At 42.9% G+C, this 22,635-nt stretch overlaps 3 protein-coding genes across 3 annotated transcripts; 2 read left to right on the top strand and 1 right to left on the bottom strand.

Moving 5' to 3' along the window:
- Positions 1–1,696: 1,696 nt before the first annotated feature.
- Positions 1,697–2,903, top strand: LOC130047385 (death-associated inhibitor of apoptosis 1-like). The gene is made up of 3 exons (XM_056142260.1): positions 1,697–1,975; positions 2,298–2,517; positions 2,773–2,903. The coding sequence occupies exons 1-3, from the start codon at positions 1,697–1,699 to the stop codon at positions 2,901–2,903; spliced, it is 630 nt and encodes a 209-aa protein (XP_055998235.1).
- Positions 2,904–8,789: 5,886 nt separating this feature from the next.
- LOC130047382 (uncharacterized protein F54H12.2-like) lies at positions 8,790–10,193 on the top strand. Its single transcript, XM_056142243.1, has 2 exons — positions 8,790–9,756; positions 9,949–10,193. The coding sequence occupies exons 1-2, from the start codon at positions 8,790–8,792 to the stop codon at positions 10,191–10,193; spliced, it is 1,212 nt and encodes a 403-aa protein (XP_055998218.1).
- Positions 10,194–12,130: 1,937 nt separating this feature from the next.
- On the bottom strand, positions 12,131–12,919 carry LOC130047381 (uncharacterized). The gene has a single exon (XM_056142229.1). The coding sequence runs from the start codon at positions 12,917–12,919 to the stop codon at positions 12,131–12,133; it is 789 nt and encodes a 262-aa protein (XP_055998204.1).
- Positions 12,920–22,635: the final 9,716 nt, after the last annotated feature.

Raw genomic sequence — 22,635 nt, 5'->3', positions numbered from 1 at the left:
GACATGCTAGAAATGGGGGCGAAGTCACGCTTGGACCCTATACAGTAGATGGGTATGATGAGGAATCTCGTATCGTGTACGAATTCTATGGCTGTTACTGGCACGGCTGTCCCACCTGTTTCCCGAATCTGTTGACTGACATGCATCCTCATCGTGTTCAGCATACGTATCAAGACCTCTACCTGGACACCTTAAAACGAGCCAGTGCTTTAGAAGACCAAGGCTATACAGTCGTGAGCATATGGGAACACGAGTTTGATCGTCAGACCCAGACCAATCCCGACTTACAGGAATTTTTACAAGGAGTCGATATACAAGATCCTTTGAATCCCCGTGACGCTTTGTACGGAGGCCGGACCAATGCTACACGACTGTATTGTGAGGAGGGTGACATGCGATACGTGGATGTCTGTTCCCTGTACCCGTACGTGTTGAAATACAAGCCATTTCCCGTCCAACATCCCCAAGTCATCACCAGCCATTTCACCGATGTCAGAGACTATTTCGGGCTCATTCGTTGTCGTGTCCTCCCACCCCGAGAGCTGTATCACCCCGTATTACCTTACAAGACCGGGGGTAAATTACTCTTTCCCTTATGCCGCACCTGTGCGGAACAGCGCAACTTAGGACCCGACGAGCGGTGCCAGCACACCGATTCTGAACGCAGTCTCACGGGCACCTGGGTGACCACCGAACTTCACAAAGCATTAGATCTAGGCTATCGTCTCGACCGCATTTACGAAGTTTGGCATTTTGAGAAAACCAGTGACCACTTATTTCGAGCGTATATCAACACCTTTTTGAAAATTAAACAAGAAGCTTCCGGATTCCCCGAGGATTGTCAAACAGCCCAACAGCAGCAACATTACATTGAGGAAATTCAGCAACGAGAAGGCATTGCCATGAATCCGGCAGACATCCAGAAAAATCCGGTCCGAAGAACCATTGCCAAACTCTTTTTAAATTGTTTGTGGGGAAAATTTGCTCAACGATTACAATTACCCAAATCCCTGTATCTCACGGAAGAAGAAGAATTACAACAGAAATTACAAGATGCCACTTTAGAAGTCAAAGGCATCGAACTCTTAGAAAATCGTGAACGCCCCGAATGTGATATGATGCTGATCAATTATCAGGAGAAAGAAGAATTTTTAGAAGACTGTCCCTTTGGAAACGTGGTGCTGGCGTGTTTTACAACAGCTCATGCTCGTTTACATTTGTACGAGACGTTACAGCCTTTGGGAGAGCGTGTCTTATACTTTGACACGGATAGTATCATCTATCAGCACGACGAGACCCAGTTCAATCCGACCATTATCAACAGTTTAGGCGGCTGGACCGATGAATTGGGTGGAGATCGTATCATCAAGTACATGTCGGGCGGGCCCAAAAATTATGCATACGAGACCCAGGGGGAAAAATCTGTCTGCAAAGTCAAAGGATTGACACTCAATTATCGTGCCTCTAGAGTCGTGTCTCTCGATACGTTGGAAAAAATGTTAAAAGGAGAAGAAGAAGAAGTCCATGTCAGCTATCCGCACTTTATTCAACGAACCCGCCAACATGATGTGCGAACCATTCCTCTGGTGAAGAAATACCGCATGGTGTATGATAAACGTCAACGTATTCATAACTATGACACGCTGCCTTACGGGTATTAAAAAGGACATGCTAGAGAAAACCATCAGTCGGCAAAATGACGGACTACGAATCACTACATAACCCGGGTACACCACGTTATGCTCTACTGTCAGATCGAGTAACGTCGTTTGAAAATGCTCCCGAACACTTGCAGAACCTATTACCTACCATTGCAGAAGCGGGATACTTTTACAAAGGGTACGGGGATAACACGTGCTGTTTTTATTGCAACTTTGGACTTCACCATTGGGGAGCTGTCGACAATCCTTGGATACAACATGCTTATTGGTATCCTCACTGTCCTTACCTGAAGTGTAATAAGGGTAAACAATGGGTACGACAAGCCTTCAATGCCTATGCCCGCGCTAAAGACAGTGGTTGCGATTGGGAAGGCTTACCCTTAGACGCGGCAGGGAATCCAATGTGTACCCAGAAATGTCACATTTGTTTAGAACGAGACTTGAGAATTGCTTTTTTACCTTGTGGTCATTTATGTACTTGTGCTATATGTGCTACGGGACTGAAACAATGTCCTATTTGTAGACATAGTGTTGAGCAAGCTGTACGTATTTTTATTTGTTAATAAATATGTATGATCCCATGAACTTGTGTCATTTATCAAGATGTATACCTACGAGACACTTGAACCTTTTCAGTTGAAACATGAATTTACCATGGTGGTGGCTGGACCCTCTAAATCGGGTAAAACAGAATTTGTCAAGCAACTGGTGCAAAATACACAGTGGATTGCACCGCCTCCCGAAAAGATAGTATGGTGTTATCGAGAATGGCAGTCCGCGTACGAATCCTTACAGGACAAGGTCACTTTTATCCGCAATATACCTCAAGACGATGAGCAGATAGTGGCGGATCTCAGTACGCGTCATCTACTCATTTTTGATGATATGATGGGAGGTAAAGCCATCGAATCGATTGTCGACTGGTTTACGCGCAAAGCGCATCATCGCAATACCAGTGTCATTTATATCACACAAAATCTGTTTGATCGAGCAGTACAACATCGTACCATCAGTCTGAATGCTCACTATCTTGTGCTGTTTAAAAATCCTCGAGATAAATCTCAGATTGGGGTGTTAAGTCGGCAATTACAAATGCCGCATTTACTTCCAGCCTATGAGGACGCCACCCGTGTACCTCACGGGTATTTACTAGTGGACTTGAGTCCTCAGACGTCGGACGATTTAAGATTAAGAAGTCAACTCTTTACCAACTTGGCTGTGCACATGCCCCCGAGAGTATAAATAATGTCACATCATGGGCAGGTGTATCATTCGAAAGACAGTCTTCATCATGGGTAGACCTTCCGCGAAGAGTAAATTAGTCAAAACGTTACGCCGTTTACAACGGGAACGGGATCCCGTTCAACGGAGCCATCTCATTGAATTAGGACGTAGAGCCTTACTCAACTGGTTTGCGATGGGCGCTCGAAATTTATTGCGAGGCGTCTTACCAGGCAATAAAATCACTCAGCGGTTCATTCAATCCCATCGCCAAGACTTGAGTGTCATTGCCGATAAGAAGTCCAATGAAGAAGAGCGTAAAAAAGCCATTTTGAAACGAGGAGGCGCCGGATTCTTAGGAGGGACCATTATCCGTCATTTATTCAAATGGGAAACAGGCCGTAAGCCCCGTGGGGGACAACCCAAGAAAACCAAGAAACCACGGGCTAAGAAAGCTAAAAAATCACCTCAGAGAATTCCTAAACTCATTATTCGCTTACCTAAGAAGACACCTAAGAAGTCCCCTAAGAAATCCCCTAAGAAGACACCTCTCAGGATGAAGAATCCGTTTCCCAATTGGGCTCCAAAGAAAACCCCTCTCATTGTGAAGATGCCGTTTCCCAAGGCCACTCCCCCCAAGGCCACTAAAACGTTAGCCAATCTGAAAGCCGGATTAGCTCAAAAGAAAATGGAACGACCCATGCATGGGCCTATAGGAAGTTCCAGAACCAGTGATACTGCTCTACCGAGTTTTGCTCATACCTTTGGAAGCATGAAATTTCAACCCTTAACCACCTCAACACCGGTTCAGGTGCAAAAGAAATATAAATGTAAATTTTGCCCTCTGGTCTTCAATGCGAGAGAGAACCGCAATCGTCACGAAGAGACCGTCCATCACAAGCGTTTTGATCCTAAACATCCGAGTGCCATTGTCCTGGACTAGGTATAAAAAGGAGGGGTAAGGGACCCCACCCTTCATTACCATGGCTCATACGAAGAAGTGTGAATGTCGATTACGCCCTCATTTACCGCTCTTGCAGACGTTAGCGGCTCCTCACTATTCCAGCAAATTAAAGACAGAGGTGTTGAAACATTGTTCCAATGACTGCATTTTAAAGATTTGTGAGATTGTGTACAATCTATTAAAAGGGGTGATTCCTCTCAATCCTACTCAGAAGCGACAACTGGGTCGAAAGAAACACATCTTAAGACGCTTAGTCCGGACTCAACCCGTGAAAAAACGACGAGGTATACTCATCCACCAAAAAGGATTGGGTTCGTTTGTGTGTGGCAAGATTTGTAAGAAATCATGAGTCGAAAAATGGTATTGGTACCGGAAGCGATGCTCAACGAATTAAAAGGCAAATTACCTAAACCTCCCGAATTTACCTCGACTATTGGTTTACGCAGTGATTTGGACGAGATTGAACATCGAGATGATTTAACCGAGAAAGAAAAAGTGGGGTTGTACGGTCATCAACTTCATCGCTATCGTCAATATTTACAACAAGCTCGACATCCCACCCCAGCGACTCTATCCTCCCCAACCACTGCAACCAGTGCCGCCTCAACACCCACAGCCGCCTCAGCATCCGATGACTTGGAGGAACAGATTATCAAAAGCGTCAATAAACCGGGTCGAAAGAAAGCAGGTTTATTACTCGATCATCTCAAGAAATCCAAAGTGGTGACTTGGAATAAAGAAGGAGAAATCAGCTATAGAGGACGTAGGGTTCCCGATTCCAATATTGTGGATTTAATGACCGAAGCCCAACGACAAAGACCCTTAAGACATCGTGATCCCCCCGCGGGATTAGAGGAATTTGCTCAAGCGTTAAAAGAGACTCATGCTCCCAAAGGATATGTGAACAATCGGGATGTTATAAAAGCCATGGACAAACCAGGGAAAATCAGTACGCCTAGACCTCTAGAGGAAGAGGAGAGCGGATTTCAAGAAATCTCTGGTTTTGACCAATCGTTCTATGAAACTCCCAGACGAATGATGACCCCTAAAAATATCTGGGAGGCCAGTAAAAAGACATCACGTGAAATTGGAAAATGGTTAAATCTACCATGAAAGCAGAACAGATCTTACAGCGACTGTATTACGATCCCAAGACAGGGTATGGGGGAGTCCAGGCGTTGTATCGTCAAGTGCGTCAATTAGGACACAAGATTACCCTGTCTCAAATTCGAGAATGGGTGAAAGCTCAAGATACCTATACCTTGCATAAACCGATACGGAGGAAATTCAAGCGACGACAAACACGAGTGACGGATATGGATGAACAATGGCAATTAGATTTAGCCGATGTCTCCAGCTTGAAACAAGACAATAATGGGTATACGTTTTTATTATGTGCCATTGACGTGCTGTCTAAATATGCCTGGGTCGTGCCTTTAAAACAGAAAACGGGGAAAGAAATGATACGAGGCTTACGACGGATTTTTCGAGAGGGACGTCGCCCCGTGCGCATTCAGTCCGATCAAGGAAAAGAATTTACCAATAAAGAATTTCGTCAAGCCTTCAAATCCATTCATTTCTTTACGACCCGTAATGCCGAAACCAAAGCCAGTATTGTGGAACGTTTTCAACGCACGCTGAAAGCACGCATGTGGCGGTATTTTACACGTCATAAAACACGACGGTATGTCGATGTCTTGGGGGATCTGGTGTATGGTTACAATCATACCTATCATCGCAGTATCCGGCGAGCTCCTGCTCAAGTCAATGCCAAGAATGTCTTGACCGTATGGAAAACCTTGTATGGAAAACAGAGTGCCGATACCACGAGTCGCTTGCAAGTGGGGGATCGTGTACGCATTAGTAAAGCCAAACGTACGTTTGAAAAAGGATATTTACCGAATTGGACCAAAGAACTGTTTACCATCTCTAGAAAAGTGCCAGGACGAAACGTCTATCGTATTCAAGATGATCACGGGGAAGAATTAGAAGGAACGTTTTACGAGAAGGAATTACAACAAGTGATTAAAGACGATGATGTCTATGAAGTGGAAGAAATCTTAGGGTATAAAAAGCGGCGTGTGGGAAAAAAAGTCATTTCAGAAGTCAAAGTGCGTTGGAAAGGATATCCTCCCAGTTTTGATTCATGGATTCCGCAAGCGGATCTCATTCGGCCATGACCAACCAGTGGACTTTCTTGGGTGAAAAAGTCCCTCGAGCAGAAATTGTGTATTTTGCACAATTATTCCTGTGTTTAACCATCATTATCACTTCGGTCGTCATGTTAGCCTTAGGCGATCCCAATCGCGATTTTTGGATGGTGACCTTAAGTTCTTTGGTGGGCTACGTCATGCCTAGTCCACAAATGACGTTAGCGAGCCCGAGTATAAAACAGGAACGATCTTCTTCAGATTCATCAGTTCACCATGGCTAACACACAGTACGCCTGGAAACAAGAGGGAAAGAAAACGGCATGGTTTGCGGATAAGCAGATGTGTTTGATGCATTGTAAACAACACAAAACGTCCACGCATCCTGTGTACTTGTACAAACGTATACTGATACCTCACGGATGGTCAGCCTTTATCATGAAGACCAAGTATCAAGAGTTTCGCTGGAAAGTCAAAGCCTTCTGGGGATTGATGGGACGACAAGACGAATCCGATTGGACCTTAAATGAGAGTCCTTGGTTTGACCATTCCGAGGACTGTCTCCGACATTTCAAAGACATGATCAATGAAGGTTATGATGTAGCCGATTGCTGGGGAACCCGACACTATCTGGTGATGCGACGACGCTTAGTCCCGAGACGAACACTAGAGTTGGAAGACTCGGATGCGTTGATGTGGGGTGGTGGTGGCCGCGATCAAGAAGAATGACATGTAAAATTGTGTATTAACATTATGTTGTATGTTGTTTCAAATAAAAAATTGTGAAAAAACAAAACGGTGTTGTGTATAAATAGAGAAGGAAACAGAGACAGGGGCTCATTTAAGACATCATGGCTGGAGGAGAAGGGTTTTACATGACTCTGTTGAGTGATGGTTCGATGGAATCGTTTCCGACGAATACGACTGCTCAATTTAAAACGTTATTGCCACACACCATGGACTTAACGGATGGAGCATGGGAAGTCGGATTGACCGAAATGATGTACTCGGCCAACTTACAAAACGTATCGGATAGCGAGGCTTATGTGGACGTTCTCATTCCAGATCCGTATACGAAACATGTCCAAGATCCCAACACTTATAAATGGGAAAGATTTAAGACAGAGAATATGGGTAAAGTCACGATGGCCAGGTGTGAGGTGGTGGTCCCCTGGGATCTGACGCCATGGTCCCATCTCTTTGCGGGAGGGGATAGTTTATTTCCCTTCGATATCATTCGCATTCACTTCCGACCCGGAGCTTATACACAACCTTTGGCGTTAATCAATGAAATCAACGCAGCCTTAAGGAGAACCCTGTGGAAAGTATGGAGTGAGTTAGGGAATCCTAACGACGAGGGGAACAACCAGATCTTAGTGTATCACCCCGAGTACGATCGTGTCGAGTATCAGTTTAATGGGAAAGCACTGAGAACCACCCCCATGTGCATTCGTTTCCCTACACCCTTAGCGTACAAGCTAGGTCTGGATAGTGACAAAATGATCCTGGGCGATGAAACCATGACGAAATGGATCAACGTGAATTACTTGGGGAACACGACCATGGATGTCTACGACAATCTGAAAGCCATGTATGTGTATTGTGACATTGTGGATCCTCAAGTGGTGGGCACCAACAAATTGAAATTATTGAGAGTCGTCCCCTGTACGGGTCAATACGACGATCGACAACAAGCCCGTTGGGAACCGATTCGAGCCGAATATTTGAAACTGAGTAAGAAATATTTCGATACCATTGAGGTACACATCATGAATTCTTTAGGGCGTCCTATGGGGTTTTTAAATGGGCGCTCCTTAGTCAAACTTCATTTCCGCAAAGTGTATTGAAAGATGAAGTACCATCGAGGAGTCAGACGCCAGAAAGGACACGGAATCTGGTTTCTCATTCCGTGGATTGCCAATGCCATTGTGGGTCAAGCGGGCCAAGGAAAGAAGAGAAAGAGACGGCGTAAAAAGTATAAAAAGCGGGTGTAACCCCTAACGAAGTTCATTTACATCAAGATGCACTACCATAAAGGTTTAATACGGCAGCAGGGTCACGGGCTTGGAGCCCTGCTGGGAATAGCCAGCAAAGTGGCGGGTCCCCTGATCAGTGGATTATTAGGTGGAGCCCCCGCACAACAGCAACAACAACAACAACGTCCTGTCTATCAAGAGAGATATTATGATTACGACCGCCCTTATCGCTCTTATCGGAGGAGACGACGTAGAAGCCATCCAACAGAAGAATATGATCCAGAATCTGAAAAGCAGAAGGGAAAAGGATTTTTCACCGATTTACTCAAATCGGGGGCTAAAAGTGCCTTAAAGGCTGCTGCTAAAACAGGGATGGATGTGTTAGATAATAAACGATCACTCAAAGACGCTCTCAAGACACACGGTGCCCAAGCCCTGAAAGAGACAGCAGGGTATGCCCGTAGGCGAAGATCTCGAAAAGCCCCATCCAAACGAGGAAGAAAAGCACGCACAGGAATACTCAGGAAGCCTGGAACCACGACCCTCAAAAGAAAACAGGTGGGAAAACAGGTGGGAATACAGGAAGGAAAAGGATTTGTTAAAAGAAAACAACGTATCTTAGCTCGGGGAGGGCCTCATAAGAGACCTAGGAAGCAACCTAGGAAGCGATCTAGGAAGGGAGGTAGGAAGCTAGTGAAAAGGGGTAAGCCAAAACGCTCTCTGGATATTTTCGACTGAGAACCCTATAAAAAGGGAGTGAGAAGGAGACCAGAACACATTTGATCCCAGTTCACGCTGAGTAACACATCGTTCCAATATGATGCACAGAGAATCTTGCGCTTGTGGTACCAGCAGTTTAGAACTGTTTAAAGTGCCCCCGACCAACGTCACTTTAGAAGATTCGAAATGGATGGAATATTACCCCATTTCCAGTACCCTCAACTCGGATACGGCTCCGATTGAATTTGAAATCAAAGGACAAGGAGATGAATATCTGGATTTATCCCAAACTTATCTCCAGATGGTCTGTAAATTCACGAAAGCCAATGGAACGAATCTCGCAGGAGGCCATTCGACCTCCACCCCCGTGAATAACATTCTCCATTCCTTGTTCAGTGAAATCGATGTCAGTCTCAATGGAAAAGTCATTACCCCGGGGACGGATACTTATCCCTACAAAGCGTATCTGGAGAAATTGTTGTCTTATGCACCCAAGACTCTGGAAACCCAGATGAGAGCCTGTAGCTTGTGGGAAAAAGATACGGCAGGACATATGGATGAGGTCAAATTAGAAGCTCTGGCTCAAACTCCTGTGGAATTTCCAGTACTGAATAACAAAATCAGCATCGCGGCCGTCATCCCGACTCCCGAGTATCCGGATGATTCCAAGAATGTAGGGTTGAGAAAACGTCACGAGAAGATTACAGACAGTAAGGAGATCGTGTTGATGGATCGATTACATCTGGATTTGTTTGAGCAAGAGAAATGTCTCCCTAATGGTTTGGATGTCCGTCTCAGATTCAATCGCGCTCGACCCCAGTTCTACATGATGACCGCTGCCGGGAGTAGTGGGAAAGTGGTCATTCAAAGTATGATCTTGTGGGTGAGGAAAGTCAAACCTGTGCCGAGTATCATTAATCTCATCAATCAGCAACTGAGTACTCAAACGGCGAAATATCCATTGAGACGAGTGGAAGTGAAAACCTTCACCATTCCTAGTGGCACCCAATCTAAAATCACCGATCATCTGTTTCAAGGACAGATGCCTAAACTGATCGTGTTGGGTTTTGTGGACAATGCGGCTTTTAATGGGGATAATACCAGAAACCCCTTTCATTTCCAAAATGAGAGAGTCAAGAAATTAGAAATCAGTATCAATGGAGAAATGATGGAAACCCGACCTTTGGAACCTAATTTCACCGACGATCAGTACCTGAGATCGTATTTGAGTCTGTACAAAGGCTTGGGAAAATTAGGTCAGGACTGGGCTCCGGACATTACCCTAGAAGAGTATAAAAACGGTTACACCCTCTGGTGTGTGGATTTCACGAAAGATCAAGAAGCCCAGACGGATAAATTTCATCTCATACAGACGGGGAACTTGAGAGTGGAAGTGCAATTTGCCGCCAACGTAGCCAGGACCTTAAACTGTGTGGTGTATGCCGTGTTCGACAATCTGCTAGAAATCAACAAACAACGAGAAGTCAGCATCGATTACTAAGAGAGAGATGGATACTCAGCAATTGAGAGATGTTTTACAACGAGATTTAGGACCGGCGTTTGCAGGTGTGTATCCTCGAGATGTCATACCTGAGCTGTTACCTCATCACAAAGCCATCGTGGTGAATACAGACCCTCACGATCGCCCTGGAGCGCATTGGGTCTGTTTGTATTTGAGTAGCCCTACCGTCGAATATTTTGATTCTTACGGATTACCCCCCAGCCATAAAGACATCCAAGACTTTATTCAACGCCACGGAGAGACTTGGATTCATAACACCCATTGTTATCAAGATTTGAATACGGATGTCTGTGGACAATACTGTGTGTATTTTTTACATCAACGCCATCGCCATAGAAGCACCGTACGAGAATGGTTACTTCCCTGGAAAGGCACGGCCTTACAACGCGATCGTTTTGTGGCGGATTGGTTTAAAGAGACCTTCCGTAAACCGAGAACCCATCAAGGACAAACTTGTCAATGTCAAAGACTGAATGTATTGTAAACTATGTTATTGTTATTGTTCATAGTTGGAGTTTAATAAAACGTTGGAAAAAAAAAAATTTCTTGTCATTGTAATCAACCATGTCTTTCCAAAAAGAATGGGTAGCCCTGAAAAGGGCTGTTTTCTTTCTCTCTCTGTTCTTGGTCTTTTCTCTTCTTCTCTCTTCTCTCTTCTCCTTCTTCTCCTTCTCTTCTTCTCTTCTCCTTCTCTTCTTTTCTTCTCGGTCCCCCTCACTGTCTGTTCTTCTTCTTCTTTCTTCTCTTCTTTTTCTGCTCCTCCGGGGGTTGCTCGTGGTCAAACACAAAAACGGGCAACCAGCCGTGTTTAAAAAACAATCTCCCCGGAGGCCGTTGCACCACTTCTAACTCTGCGTCCCAGTTTTCCTCTGGCGGGGGCAGATCCTGGCTCATGGGCGGTGGGGGAAGAGCCTCCCGTGAGGCCGGCGGGGCAATCTCTTGCTCCCAATCCTCCTCCCATTTGATACAATAATCATTCACTGTAGGGTCTGGTCCTACTCTACGGCTCATGGTTCTGGTTCCTTTAAAAAATCGGAATGCCCGATTTTGACGTTGCGCTCGTTTAAAAAGGCGAGAGCGCGGACGTCCTCGAAAACATCCCCTACCTCAGATGGCTGACGTCATGTTGATGACTCATCAAAAACACTATATACATAGGTCACTTGTTACCATTTTTTCTCAATCATGTCGTTTGAACGGTACGCGGACGATGAGAAAGATGTACTAGTGTGTGGGTATTGCCGAGGACCTTGGAGCACTTGTGGGTGTTTTCATTATAAAAAAGAAAACATCCTGGCCAAACAGAAGTGGATAGAGAGATTGGCAGAGCTGACGTATTATCCCTTTGTCTATAAATGTTGTAGTCACACTAGAGAACCCTGGCTACCGTGTAAGTGTCCGCAGCATTGTACCATCACCCCTGAAGAAGAAATAGCACATAAGGACTGTACCTGTGAGATCTGTCAGGAGTTTAGAGAGCGCTGGACTCAGAGAAAGTTTGATCCCCGGCTGTTTCAACATTGTCCTTACAGTCAAGAACCCCGGTTAACGTGTACCTGTGAGACCTGTCAACCAGCATGTCGGTGACGGATCTACGAGGAGATGTATTATCTCTACCTTGGGTGGATGCTATTGTACAACAATGTAACTGTTTAACGGTGAAACCTCATGGATTAGCCGGAGGCAATTGGACTCATTATAGACGATGGATTTGTGACTTTGCTTATCAGTATCATAAACATGTTTACATTGTCAAGAAAATGTAACTTTATTATAGCTTTATTCTAGCTATTACTTGTGTTAATAAAAACTTTTTTAAAACAAACTTGTGTGTTTCTTGATTTTTGCCATAAAAAGTGTCTTTTCAAAAAAGTTGGTGGCCCTGAAAAGGGCCGTTTGGTCCTAAGGACCGACTTTCATTCCCTGCTTCCGGTAAACCGGCATAACGGGCACCGTCCCCGGGTGTGTCGCCGCTCCTGTAACTCTTCCACGCACGAGCAGCAAGCTGGGCGCTGCCCACATCCCCTACACGTAATTCCAGAGTGTACCCTGTCTTGCCAGCAGACAGGACACTTAAACCAGATGGGAACCGCCCTATCTGCCCAGCCAGGGACAGTCATAGGGTGGTTCCTCGGGGGATGAGTTGCCACCGGTGCGTGGGTTGGTCTCGGTGGCGGAGTCCTCCCTGCAAACCGGATGGTAGGTGGTGGGGGTCTTGCAGGGGCTGCTGGTCTCGGTGGTGATGACGTAGCTGCCACCAACAGCGACGGACTCTGGGCTGGACTGGGAGGTGGTGCGGGGGACGGTGACCGCGGTGAATACTCCACCGGTGACGCTGGTGAGTCGCTCATCGGCACCGGGCTGTATTCCACTGGTGCCGATGGGATCGCTGGTGGTGGTGTTGTAGGCGTCGCCGGGGAGTAAGGTGGTGGTGGTGAGGGTGGCTGTGGGGCCCGTCGGCGCGGTCTCGTGGCCGTGGAGATTCGAGCGGTGCGGCGGCGGGGTGCCCTCCCTTCATACTCGGCCCGCACCCGGCAGATGATCTCACGGACCCCACTCTGGTCGAAAGGGGAGAAGGTGCTCAGGTCGTTCTCAGAACGCACAACCCAATTCTCCCCTACCCGTTCCTCAGCCACCACTACCAGCCGGTACCGAAAGCCAGGCAAGGTCTGGAAATTGTAGAGCGGGTCTCTTCTTGTAGCCATTCTTCTTTCTTCTTAAATAATCTTCAAAAATCTTCTACAACTGTGCTGGATCACCAGTGAAGCGAACTGGCGAGTGCGCCGGTATATATCAGGAAAGCGCGGACCTCCTCGAAAACATCCCTCGCTTCGGAGACGAAGCCAAGATGGTGGCCGTCAAAATGGCGGATTTGTGCTTTCGAGTAGAGAGTTTTTTTCTCATTGTCTTTTTCTAGACATTCGATATCTGTGCAAGGTAGATTTAATCTGATAGATTCTGAGACGGCGAATGCGTTAAACTTATTTTTATTTTGCTACGTCGCATAGTTTTCAAAGAAACAGCGGTTAAAGAGGTCGAGTCGAGGTTCAATGTTTCTTCACCGCCTCTTTAAAAATTTATTTCTCGACCATGTACATCCCTAAAAACATCTCATAAGGTCTATTCGATAGAAAACACCTTAATTGATTCGATTTTCACTCTACCTTTAGGATTTTCTGGATTCCTCAACAAATAAACCCTTCTCTGAGAGACTCAACCAAACACAGCTTTCGTGTAAACAATTTTATTCATGTCACATATTTCAAATACATAACTCCCACACACAACACCAATGCACATGTCTTTTTAAAATAGGGTCCAACATTTTTCCCATTTCTCGAATCCTGCGTTGAAATCGATATCGATCAGCGGCTACAGTCATCCAGATACTTGTCCGGTCTTCTTCGGGTAACAGATACACTTCATTATGATCCAGATTAAAAGTCACACGTTTAACTTGACGTACATCTCTCGAAGACATCGTAGTCTGATTTTCTCGATTTCTGCTCTGTCTGTGGGTCGAATTCGTTTCAATTCCCGGCCCATTAAATGAATCAATACTAAGGCTTGCGGGGTGATCCGGTTCTCGATCAAATACTGACAGAGACATGGATAGTCCTTTAAGCTGATGGGAAATAATTCTTCTCGCATATAGTGTAACACAAATTCAATCTGCCCAGAATGAATGTCTGTGAGATAATCCAATACATAAACTATCGCTTTCTCTGTGATGTGGTCACTGCTGGCCATCCTCCGGGAATAAATGAAATGAATTAAGTTCTTCACACTTTATGTATACTTCTCGAAGCCAGTCCTTGGTGATACTTTCAATCTCGGCGATTTTTTCAGGCATGCGTTTCTTGAATTCCTCCCCCACAACATAAATTAACATCAATCCCGCATCGTTATAGAGATTGATGTATATCCGGTTCCGTAGATCTGTATATTCGTCCAGAGTCATTGGAAACACCCCCGCTATCAGATAATTTTTAACAGCTTGAAACACCGTATCGTCTTGCATTTTCTCGACCCATTCTAATGCATGGTTATGCGCTTTTTCTGCGATGTTGTCACTGCTGGCCATCCTCCAGGAATAAAGGAAAAGAAAACGGTTAGGTTTTTTTATACACCTTTTCCAACCAGTGATCGGTAATCGCTACAATCGCCCCAGTCTTCTCAGGTTCCCGTCGTCTAAATTCTTGGTCCATGGTATAAATCATGATCAATCCAGACTCTCTGTTCAGGTTGTCGGCTATATGCTTGCAAACGCTGGAATATTCATATAAGGTCATAGGAAATTCCCAAAAGATCAACAACTTCATGGCGAATTTATATCTCAACGGCTGTTTTTCTTTCCAGTCCTTGATACACTGTAATGCAGCGCTACGAGCGTTGTTCACCGATTCTTTGTAGTCCTCGAAATACTGTAATACAGCGGTAAGAACGTTGTTGTTCAATTCAGCCATGATGATCAAAATGAAAAAATTCTAAAACGTTCTTGTTTTATAACAGGGCAGCCATTCCTTTCATACGAATCAGTTCCACGAATCCTTTTTGTAAACAATCGCGTAAGATCCGATCAATGTCACTCATCTGGTCTGGAAGATTCTGTTTCAATTCCTCAGCATACAAATAAATCATGAGTAAACGTCCCGTATTGGTATTCTCCGCTAATGAATCAGCAATCCGTTGAAAACTATGTACATTTCTGACCTCCGGTGACATCTGTTGTACAAATTGACGAGCATTTTGAATGTGAGGATTATGTAAGGCCACGTTCATACATTGTAGTACATAACTATATCCATTTATTCTCGTAGTAGCACTGCCGCCCATAGTAAATAACGAACGTTCAGAAAACACCTGTATTTATAGGTAAAGGTTATGCATCACGTGATCAAACACCTGCACCACGTGATCAAACACCTGTACGTCAGCTGGTTTTTCTACAGTCATTCTTGTCTGACCTTCAGTCATGGATACACGGAGAATTTTAAGAGCGAGACGCCGCGGCCAGGGAATACAACCAGTGGAGAATTTAACCATAGTAGAAGATTATGTAGACGAGATGGGGATCTGGGACAATTTAGTACAGAGATGTCGCCATCGATTACGCTGGGGGCGATCTAAAAATTGGTGTTTTGACTATGTATTGCGGTCACATGAAACAGTGGAGGATATTTACCTGCGTTTAAGTGACATGTACCTGAAAAATTCCCCCCTCATACAGTACATGATTTACCAGTTTTACACGTTATTGAACGGCACTCAAAAAGTATCAGGATTTATTCGACTGGAGAAACCACGTTACCGGAGAAGTGTATGGGTAATGTTTTGGGATGCACACTGGATGTGGGAAACCGTCGAAGAGATACGTTTCCCCGGGAGAAGAGCTCGACAATTAGTACAACACATTATATCCGAAGATCATGACTTACACGTGTATATAGAAGAACCTGCGTATGAAGCCGGCCATTTTTAAAAATAAAAACTTCATGCACAGCCCTTTTTAGGGCTACTTTAAACACCAATATAAGTTCCATTCCACTAAAGTCAATGTGTACCAATGTGCACTAGCACGCGCTGGTCGCGAGAAACCGGCTTTTCAAGTTCAATTAGTGCACTAGCACGCGCTGGTCGCGCGATGTTCTAGCTGAAACCGGTTTTTCCAGAAAAAGATGATGCAACCACGTGCTCCCCACGTGCCCCTCACGAGACAGAATAGTCTAGACATTTTGCTGGCTATAAAAGCGGAGCCCCAGTGTCAGTCCTCATTCGATCTTCAATCACCTTCCAGAAGACATGGCTCAGAAACAACTAGAATTTGTGGACAAAGCTCAGAAGAAAATAGATCAGCTGGTACAGAAGCAGATGGGACCACAGAAAGACTACATTGAACTGAAGAAAGCTAAGACTGACGATCAGAAGACTGAACTGGGGAAGACCTCGAACTTCTTGCTCACGTCTCCAGACTACCTTCCTCAAAGAAGAAGAGAAGAGAAGAAGATGGCCCAGACCTCGAACCAGACCACGAGCTTCAATCTCACGCCTTCAGACCACGTTGCTCGACAAGAGAAGATGGCCCAGACCTCGGATTACCTCCCTAGCCAGAATCCGACAGACCCCGGATTAGGCTTCTATTTTCCCGATTCACAGGATGCTACGGGACTGGAGATGGGCTTATACGATAAACCCCCCTTCGGTGGAGAAGATTCCCCCATGAGCAGGACCGATTTCGCCATCATTACCACGACACTAGACGGGATCGTTAACCGCATTAATGTGTTGAGTAATGAGATTGGAAATCATACCACAATCCTACTGAAGAAGCTGGAAGAGCTGACTTCTAAAAAACCTAGGAAGGAATACACTCCAGATTACACTGCTAACCCGTGCTACACGTGTGGAGAAACAGGACATTGGTCGCCGGATTGCCCACAGAAAACAGATTATCCGCAGACCAGTAAGAAATCGAGGTCAGCAGATTCTCAACAGACCAGCAAGAAAACCAAACAAAAGGATCCTTGCTTCAAATGCGGAAAAATAGGACACTGGATTAGTGAGTGTCCAGAAGAACAAGCGGAGATAGATGCGATGATTGGGTCCGTACCTGGCTTAAAATCCCCTGTGAAGAGAGAATACACACCGTTAGAGATGTGGAATCCAACCGCACCTACTGAAGAACGGCCAAAAAAGAAGAAGAAACTCAGCAGAAAGTAATGGACTGTGCTTGAACTGTTATGCTTATTGAACTGTTTTTATGCTTATTGAACTGTTTTTATGTTTATTGAATTGTTTTGCATTGTTCTATGCTTGTACCATTGTTCTTTAATAAACATGTCAACTTAAAACCTTGTGTTATTCTTTTAGATTTAATACACTGTTATTCTTTTAGATTTAATACACAGGATTTCACTGGATTTTCAGAAAAATAGCAGGAACTCATTCCAGGAACTCAAAGCGAAAGTACCGCATCATAGACCAGCGGCCATAGGCCAGCCTATTCACCCGCTCTACAACCCCTGCTGGGGTTGACCCCGTCCTAGTGCACTCCGTTGACCCCGACACCGCTTGACCAATCAAAAACACCCTTACTTGACCTCATTTGCATAAAAAGTGCACTCAGTTGAACCCCCTATCGGGACGCCTTATACTACTGTCGGTATATTAAGTCCAGTTCAGTTTATCAGCATAAAACCATACAGTTTACAGGCATGTACAAATGAAGATTTGCTCGTGTGGGAATCTGTCGACATTAGATATCGTATGTTGTATATCAACAGCACAATCGAAAAACAATAATGCTCTAAATTGTATATCATATACATCTATTACTAACAGGGGCTTATCCAGGAATTGAGGTTACGGGGCGGGGGGGGGGGCACTTTATGAATCAGCGGGTCTGGTGAACGCCTTTAGGCCCTCAGTGGGACCAGGGCAAAGCCGTGGTGGGGGCTCAGGGGGCGAAGCCCCCGGAAGCTCTTAGATTTTATAGGGCCTGAAATATGTCCCCTATTTAGTCATTTGTACTATTTTCTATTATTTTTAATAAGGTGAAATTAAGAAAATGACGCAAATTTTAAGGGTTTTTGGAAAAAATTAAGTTCTCCCAATAAAATGATTCAAGAAATCAAAAGATTTTGCCATGTATTTCTCCGGGAGTGGAAGAAATTATTGCTTCTTACATCGTTTGGTACATTTGTCTAAACAAGATAACACGGTTTACCTAACATTTGAAATTTTTAGGGGAGGAGGGGACCGTCGGCTGTATTGGAGAGGGAGATTGCAGGGATTACATCCCTTTGAGAGAGAGAGAGAGAGAGAGAGGGGTAGTAGAATAATTGGTGGCCGTCATATGAATTAAGTGGCGACCGCCAGTTAATCTATGTGGCGGCCGCCAGATAATAAGTGACGGCCGCTAGTTAAAGTGAATATTAATTCTATACTCTGGCATCGATTCACCTAATTCTCTCAAGAAATCAAAAGAATTTGTCATTCGTTTCTCCGGGATGGAAGAAATTATTGCTTCTTTTATCTATTAGTACATTTTTCTAAACAAGAGACCACGTTTTACCTTAAATTTGAAAATTGCGTATACCCCCCCCCCCCCCCTTAAATCTGCCACTGGTCATGGTCCTCGAAATATGAAATTGATAAAGTTCTGCTTTTGCATTCAAAATTTCGATTATTTGCTGCATTTATATATCCCTTCAGAATACTGAAATGAACGAGAATATCGATTAGGTCTAGTATATTTCATTAAGCATTGGTCATGTCGTGTGTCGCGGTAAATATTTAACATGATCGGTGATATGACATTTTTAAAAAAAGGTTTCTGTGCGAGATTTGTGTATTGTATTGAAATATGTAAACTCTGAAGTTACATATTTTATCAAAAATACGTCCGAAACATTTAAAAATACAAGAAGGGGGGGGGGGGTTACCGGAAGTTTTGTCCACAAATGTACAAATCAGGCGGTATTCGGAGAACTGGTAAATGACCGGTGTCTATCTAATCATGCATTCAACAACACAACATCACAGAACTCTACATAATCATTTCATTCACATTTCATCTGAATGTCACACAGCGGTGGAACTGAGTAAAACTGAATAATGTTTGTTAATTCCATACGCAGGTACAATGGAATTTTCCTGTCAAAAATTTCTGAATACATCGGTATGAATAACATCTGGAGAAAATCTTAATTATCATTACAAAATTCTATACTTTGGTTTCAACTAAAATGTCAGATTTAGTGACATTTTTATAGGTCTACCGAACCTAGTGTAAATCAATTTCATATCAGCTCTACAATATTGAAGCGATAATACACGCAGCTGTTGCGCGAACGCGCGCGTGTGGGTGGGGGTGGGGGGGGGGGGGTTCAGAGAAATCTGGCCATACGCGATCTTTTCCGTGGAAGTTTTTAGCTTTCAACGGAAAAGGGCAGATAACGTATAGATGTGTAGAATAAGAAAATCTTAATTCATAGTGTTTACGGCAAAGTCCGCAGACCCGCGGATAATTGACTACTATAAAAGTATAACAAACGCCGATTAAGTTAGTATCGCTTTACCCAACTTTTCACACTCCGCGAAAATTGCTTCTGATTGGATGGAGGAGACAAACCCGTTATACACGACGTGTAGTAAGGTTTAGTCAAGATATTGAAAGCACTTTATCAAAAAACAAACAAACAAACAGACAAAGAACCACCTTAGTTTGAATTTTAACCTTACTACTCCATTAGCAATCGCTCGAATTTTAGAAGAACGGTCTCGAGGTCTCATGTCACAGCAGTCGCTACTGCGGCCCTGAGCTGTGGGTAGCGTATACATGGATCTTAAAATTGTACATACCCCCTTCTACCCAATGAAAAAGTAGATATACTTCCTTCAACCCAATGAAAAAGTAGATATAGAACCCACGATTTCCCACTAATCACTTTCATAAGTCGTTCTGGATCTATATACATTAGTTGTCAGTTTCTGCTTTATATAAGCTTAAATTTTGAGATGACCACTTGTGAGTTTATTATCTACATGTATCTATTAGATCTATGAACTTAAAAAGGTTTCTCGATAGAAAGGTATATTGGATAAAATTCTAGATTGCTTTAGAATATTATATATAATACATTGATGAAAAAGATACCCCAGTTATGATTCTCTTGATTGATTTGCAGAAGGCTTTTTGTGTTTTTCAGAATGGTATATTCTCAGAATTGTTTTGAAATGGGCTGAGGATATAGACAGGGTGACCAAATACCCCCTTACCTTTTCCCACTTTGTGTCTAATAATTAAACATAACTCTTTTATCAGAGGGATTACAATAAACAGAAAGAATATAGAGATGTTCACTTGACCTGATAAGTCTGGAAACTGTAACGGAAGGCAACATAATAGTTCAGCCAGCCACTCAGTTGAATCCTAGGCATAGGTCCTCGTCTATAAGACTACGCTTTATTGTCTGGGTAACTTTTAGCAATAGCGACTGAGTGACTTTTGCAAAGGATTAATAGGGAATGATGGTGCCTAGGATCAGTAGTGGTGGGTTGTGTCGGAATACTACATTGTGGTATAGCCACGCAGTCTGCAGCTGCCCAACTATAACGATACAGCTGCACTATCACATGGGTTCATTTTGTCCTTGCCATCTTACAGCTGATTCTCTCTCTCTCTCTCTCGTCGGATCAAGGCTTTGTAATTGCGGTTAATCGCTTTTGTCTGCAGTCACTTGAATTGGATACGCTTTGTAATTGATAAGTATTTCGTTACGATACCAAATTTGGCTTCATTTCCTTTCTGTGTTATTGATGTCAAATATATTTCCTGTAACTAGAAAAGATTTATTGCAGATTATCTTTCCATAAAACTGGAAGAGAAATAGACAGAACGTTTTTATGGATGATAAAATATATCCATTTTTAATGAAACACCCCAATTTTCTAGGATGATTATTCCTCTATCTTATGAATAGTATATATAATTATTCATACATCAAAGTAAAGTAAAATTTTAAACTCTTTATCTTTATCACTTTTGAGAAATATTTTTGATACAGCATACAACTGACAGATTAAGTCATAACTGACAGACTAAGTCATAACTGACAGATTAAGTTAAAACTGACAGATTAAGTCATAACTGACAGATTAAGTTAAAACTGACAGATTAAGTCATGACTGACAGACTAAATGATAACTGACAGATTAAGTCATAACTGACAGATTAAGTCATAATTGACAGATTAAGTCATAACTGACAGACTAAGTCATAAGTGACAGATTAAGTCATGACTGACAGACTAAGTCATAATTGACAGATTAAGTCATAACTGACAGACTAAGTCATAAGTGACAGATTAAGTCATGACTGACAGGTCTAACACAGTAGAGTCAATTTGCAGAATATTTTGAACTTGCTGTTACTCTCTTTGGGACCATTTTAAATATTTCTTCTTAAGGAAAAAATCAGTTCGAGATAAATCATTTATTTCTGATATAATTCGATACTCTTACTTTGTCATTGCTATCTTATTTATACAACAATATTATCAATCCTGTGGGGATCCGGGTTAGAAAGGATCCTCAGTACCCCTTGCTTGTCGTAGGAAGCTATTAAATGGGGTGGTCCTTTGGATGAGACCGCAAACTCCGAGGCCCCTTGTCACAGCAGGTGTGACACGATAAAGCTATCTCCCTGCTCAAAGGCCTGAGCCGAGCATAAGGTCAAAATTTTGCAGCCCTTCACCGGCACTTTGGTCGATAATGGTGACGCCTACATAGGCGTGACAAATTCTCAAGGGGGATCGACGTTTAAGATCATGCAACCAAACCAACCAATGTTATCAAAACTTCAGCAACAAAAACAAAAAATAAGACAGAAAAAATGAATAAATAAAGTAGAAGTATGTGACAGAAAAAACAATTCATGTATTAAAATCTAAAATTATCAGATGAAATTCGGTCCACCAAACACTTTAATCATTCTGCTGAATTGATGAGTGCTATATAATGGAATTCTTGCTCTCTTCAAATGAATTGATGATATCAACAATTGAATTGATGTGCGCTACAATTCAATTGAAGAGAGCATTAATTCAATTAATGCGCTCATCAATTCAAATAATGCTTGCAATAATTGAATTATTGCTCTCTTTAACTGTAGCGCACATCAATTCAATTAATGCGCACAGTGATTGAATCATTGCTTTCTTCGATAGAATTAATGATATCATTAATGCATTGATGCTCGCAATATTATTCTTTTAGAGAGAGCAACTGTATAAAGATATCTTCAATTCAATATATCCACAACTGAATTAATGATCTCTGTAATTGAATTGTTCCTCTCTATAAAAGAATCAATGCACACATTATTTCCTTACACAAAAGCATTGCAATATAATTAAAGATATCTTCAATTGAATTGAAGAGATCATCAAATCATTTATAACGTTCTCCAAATCAATTAATTTTTGCAAGCAATAATTTCACCACATTGATGCACAAATCAATTGATTTGATGAGAGCATTGAATTATGCATGCATCAAATCAATTACAGCTCTCATAAAATGAATTAATGCACGTATCAAATAAATTCTTCCTCTCATGAAATGAATTAATGTGTGCATATCAAATCAATTATTGCTCTCATCAATTGAATTAATTAATTAAATTGATGAGAGCAATAATTGATTTGTTGCACGCATCAATTATAATTAAAAATATCTTCTTTATTTGAGTTTATGTTAATTTGGCGCTTCATTGACATAAATTGTACATTTCAGGACTCCTGCTCCACTGGTGCCTTAAGGAAGGGACAAAAATTGACAAATTTTCAAACAACCAAATATCTGTAAGAAACACTAAATGCAATGATGTAGAACAGGAAGCTCTCTACCAAAATTGTAA

This window comes from Ostrea edulis, chromosome 1, assembly GCF_947568905.1.
Source record: "Ostrea edulis chromosome 1, xbOstEdul1.1, whole genome shotgun sequence".
Classification (NCBI taxonomy): domain Eukaryota; kingdom Metazoa; phylum Mollusca; class Bivalvia; order Ostreida; family Ostreidae; genus Ostrea; species Ostrea edulis.
This window is presented reverse-complemented; position numbering and strand designations above follow the sequence as displayed.

Coding starts and splice junctions, on each gene's coding strand:
- LOC130047381 (XM_056142229.1), bottom strand. CDS start 12,919: ATGGCTACAAGAAGAGACCCGCTCTACAATTTCCAGACCTTGCCTGGC.
- LOC130047382 (XM_056142243.1), top strand. CDS start 8,790: ATGATGCACAGAGAATCTTGCGCTTGTGGTACCAGCAGTTTAGAACTG. Junction 9,757..9,948: donor GCCTAAACTGATCGTGTTGG/GTTTTGTGGACA, acceptor TGGGAAAATTAG/GTCAGGACTGGGCTCCGGAC.
- LOC130047385 (XM_056142260.1), top strand. CDS start 1,697: ATGACGGACTACGAATCACTACATAACCCGGGTACACCACGTTATGCT. Junction 1,976..2,297: donor GTAATAAGGGTAAACAATGG/GTACGACAAGCC, acceptor GAACCTTTTCAG/TTGAAACATGAATTTACCAT. Junction 2,518..2,772: donor GCAGATAGTGGCGGATCTCA/GTACGCGTCATC, acceptor ATTTACTTCCAG/CCTATGAGGACGCCACCCGT.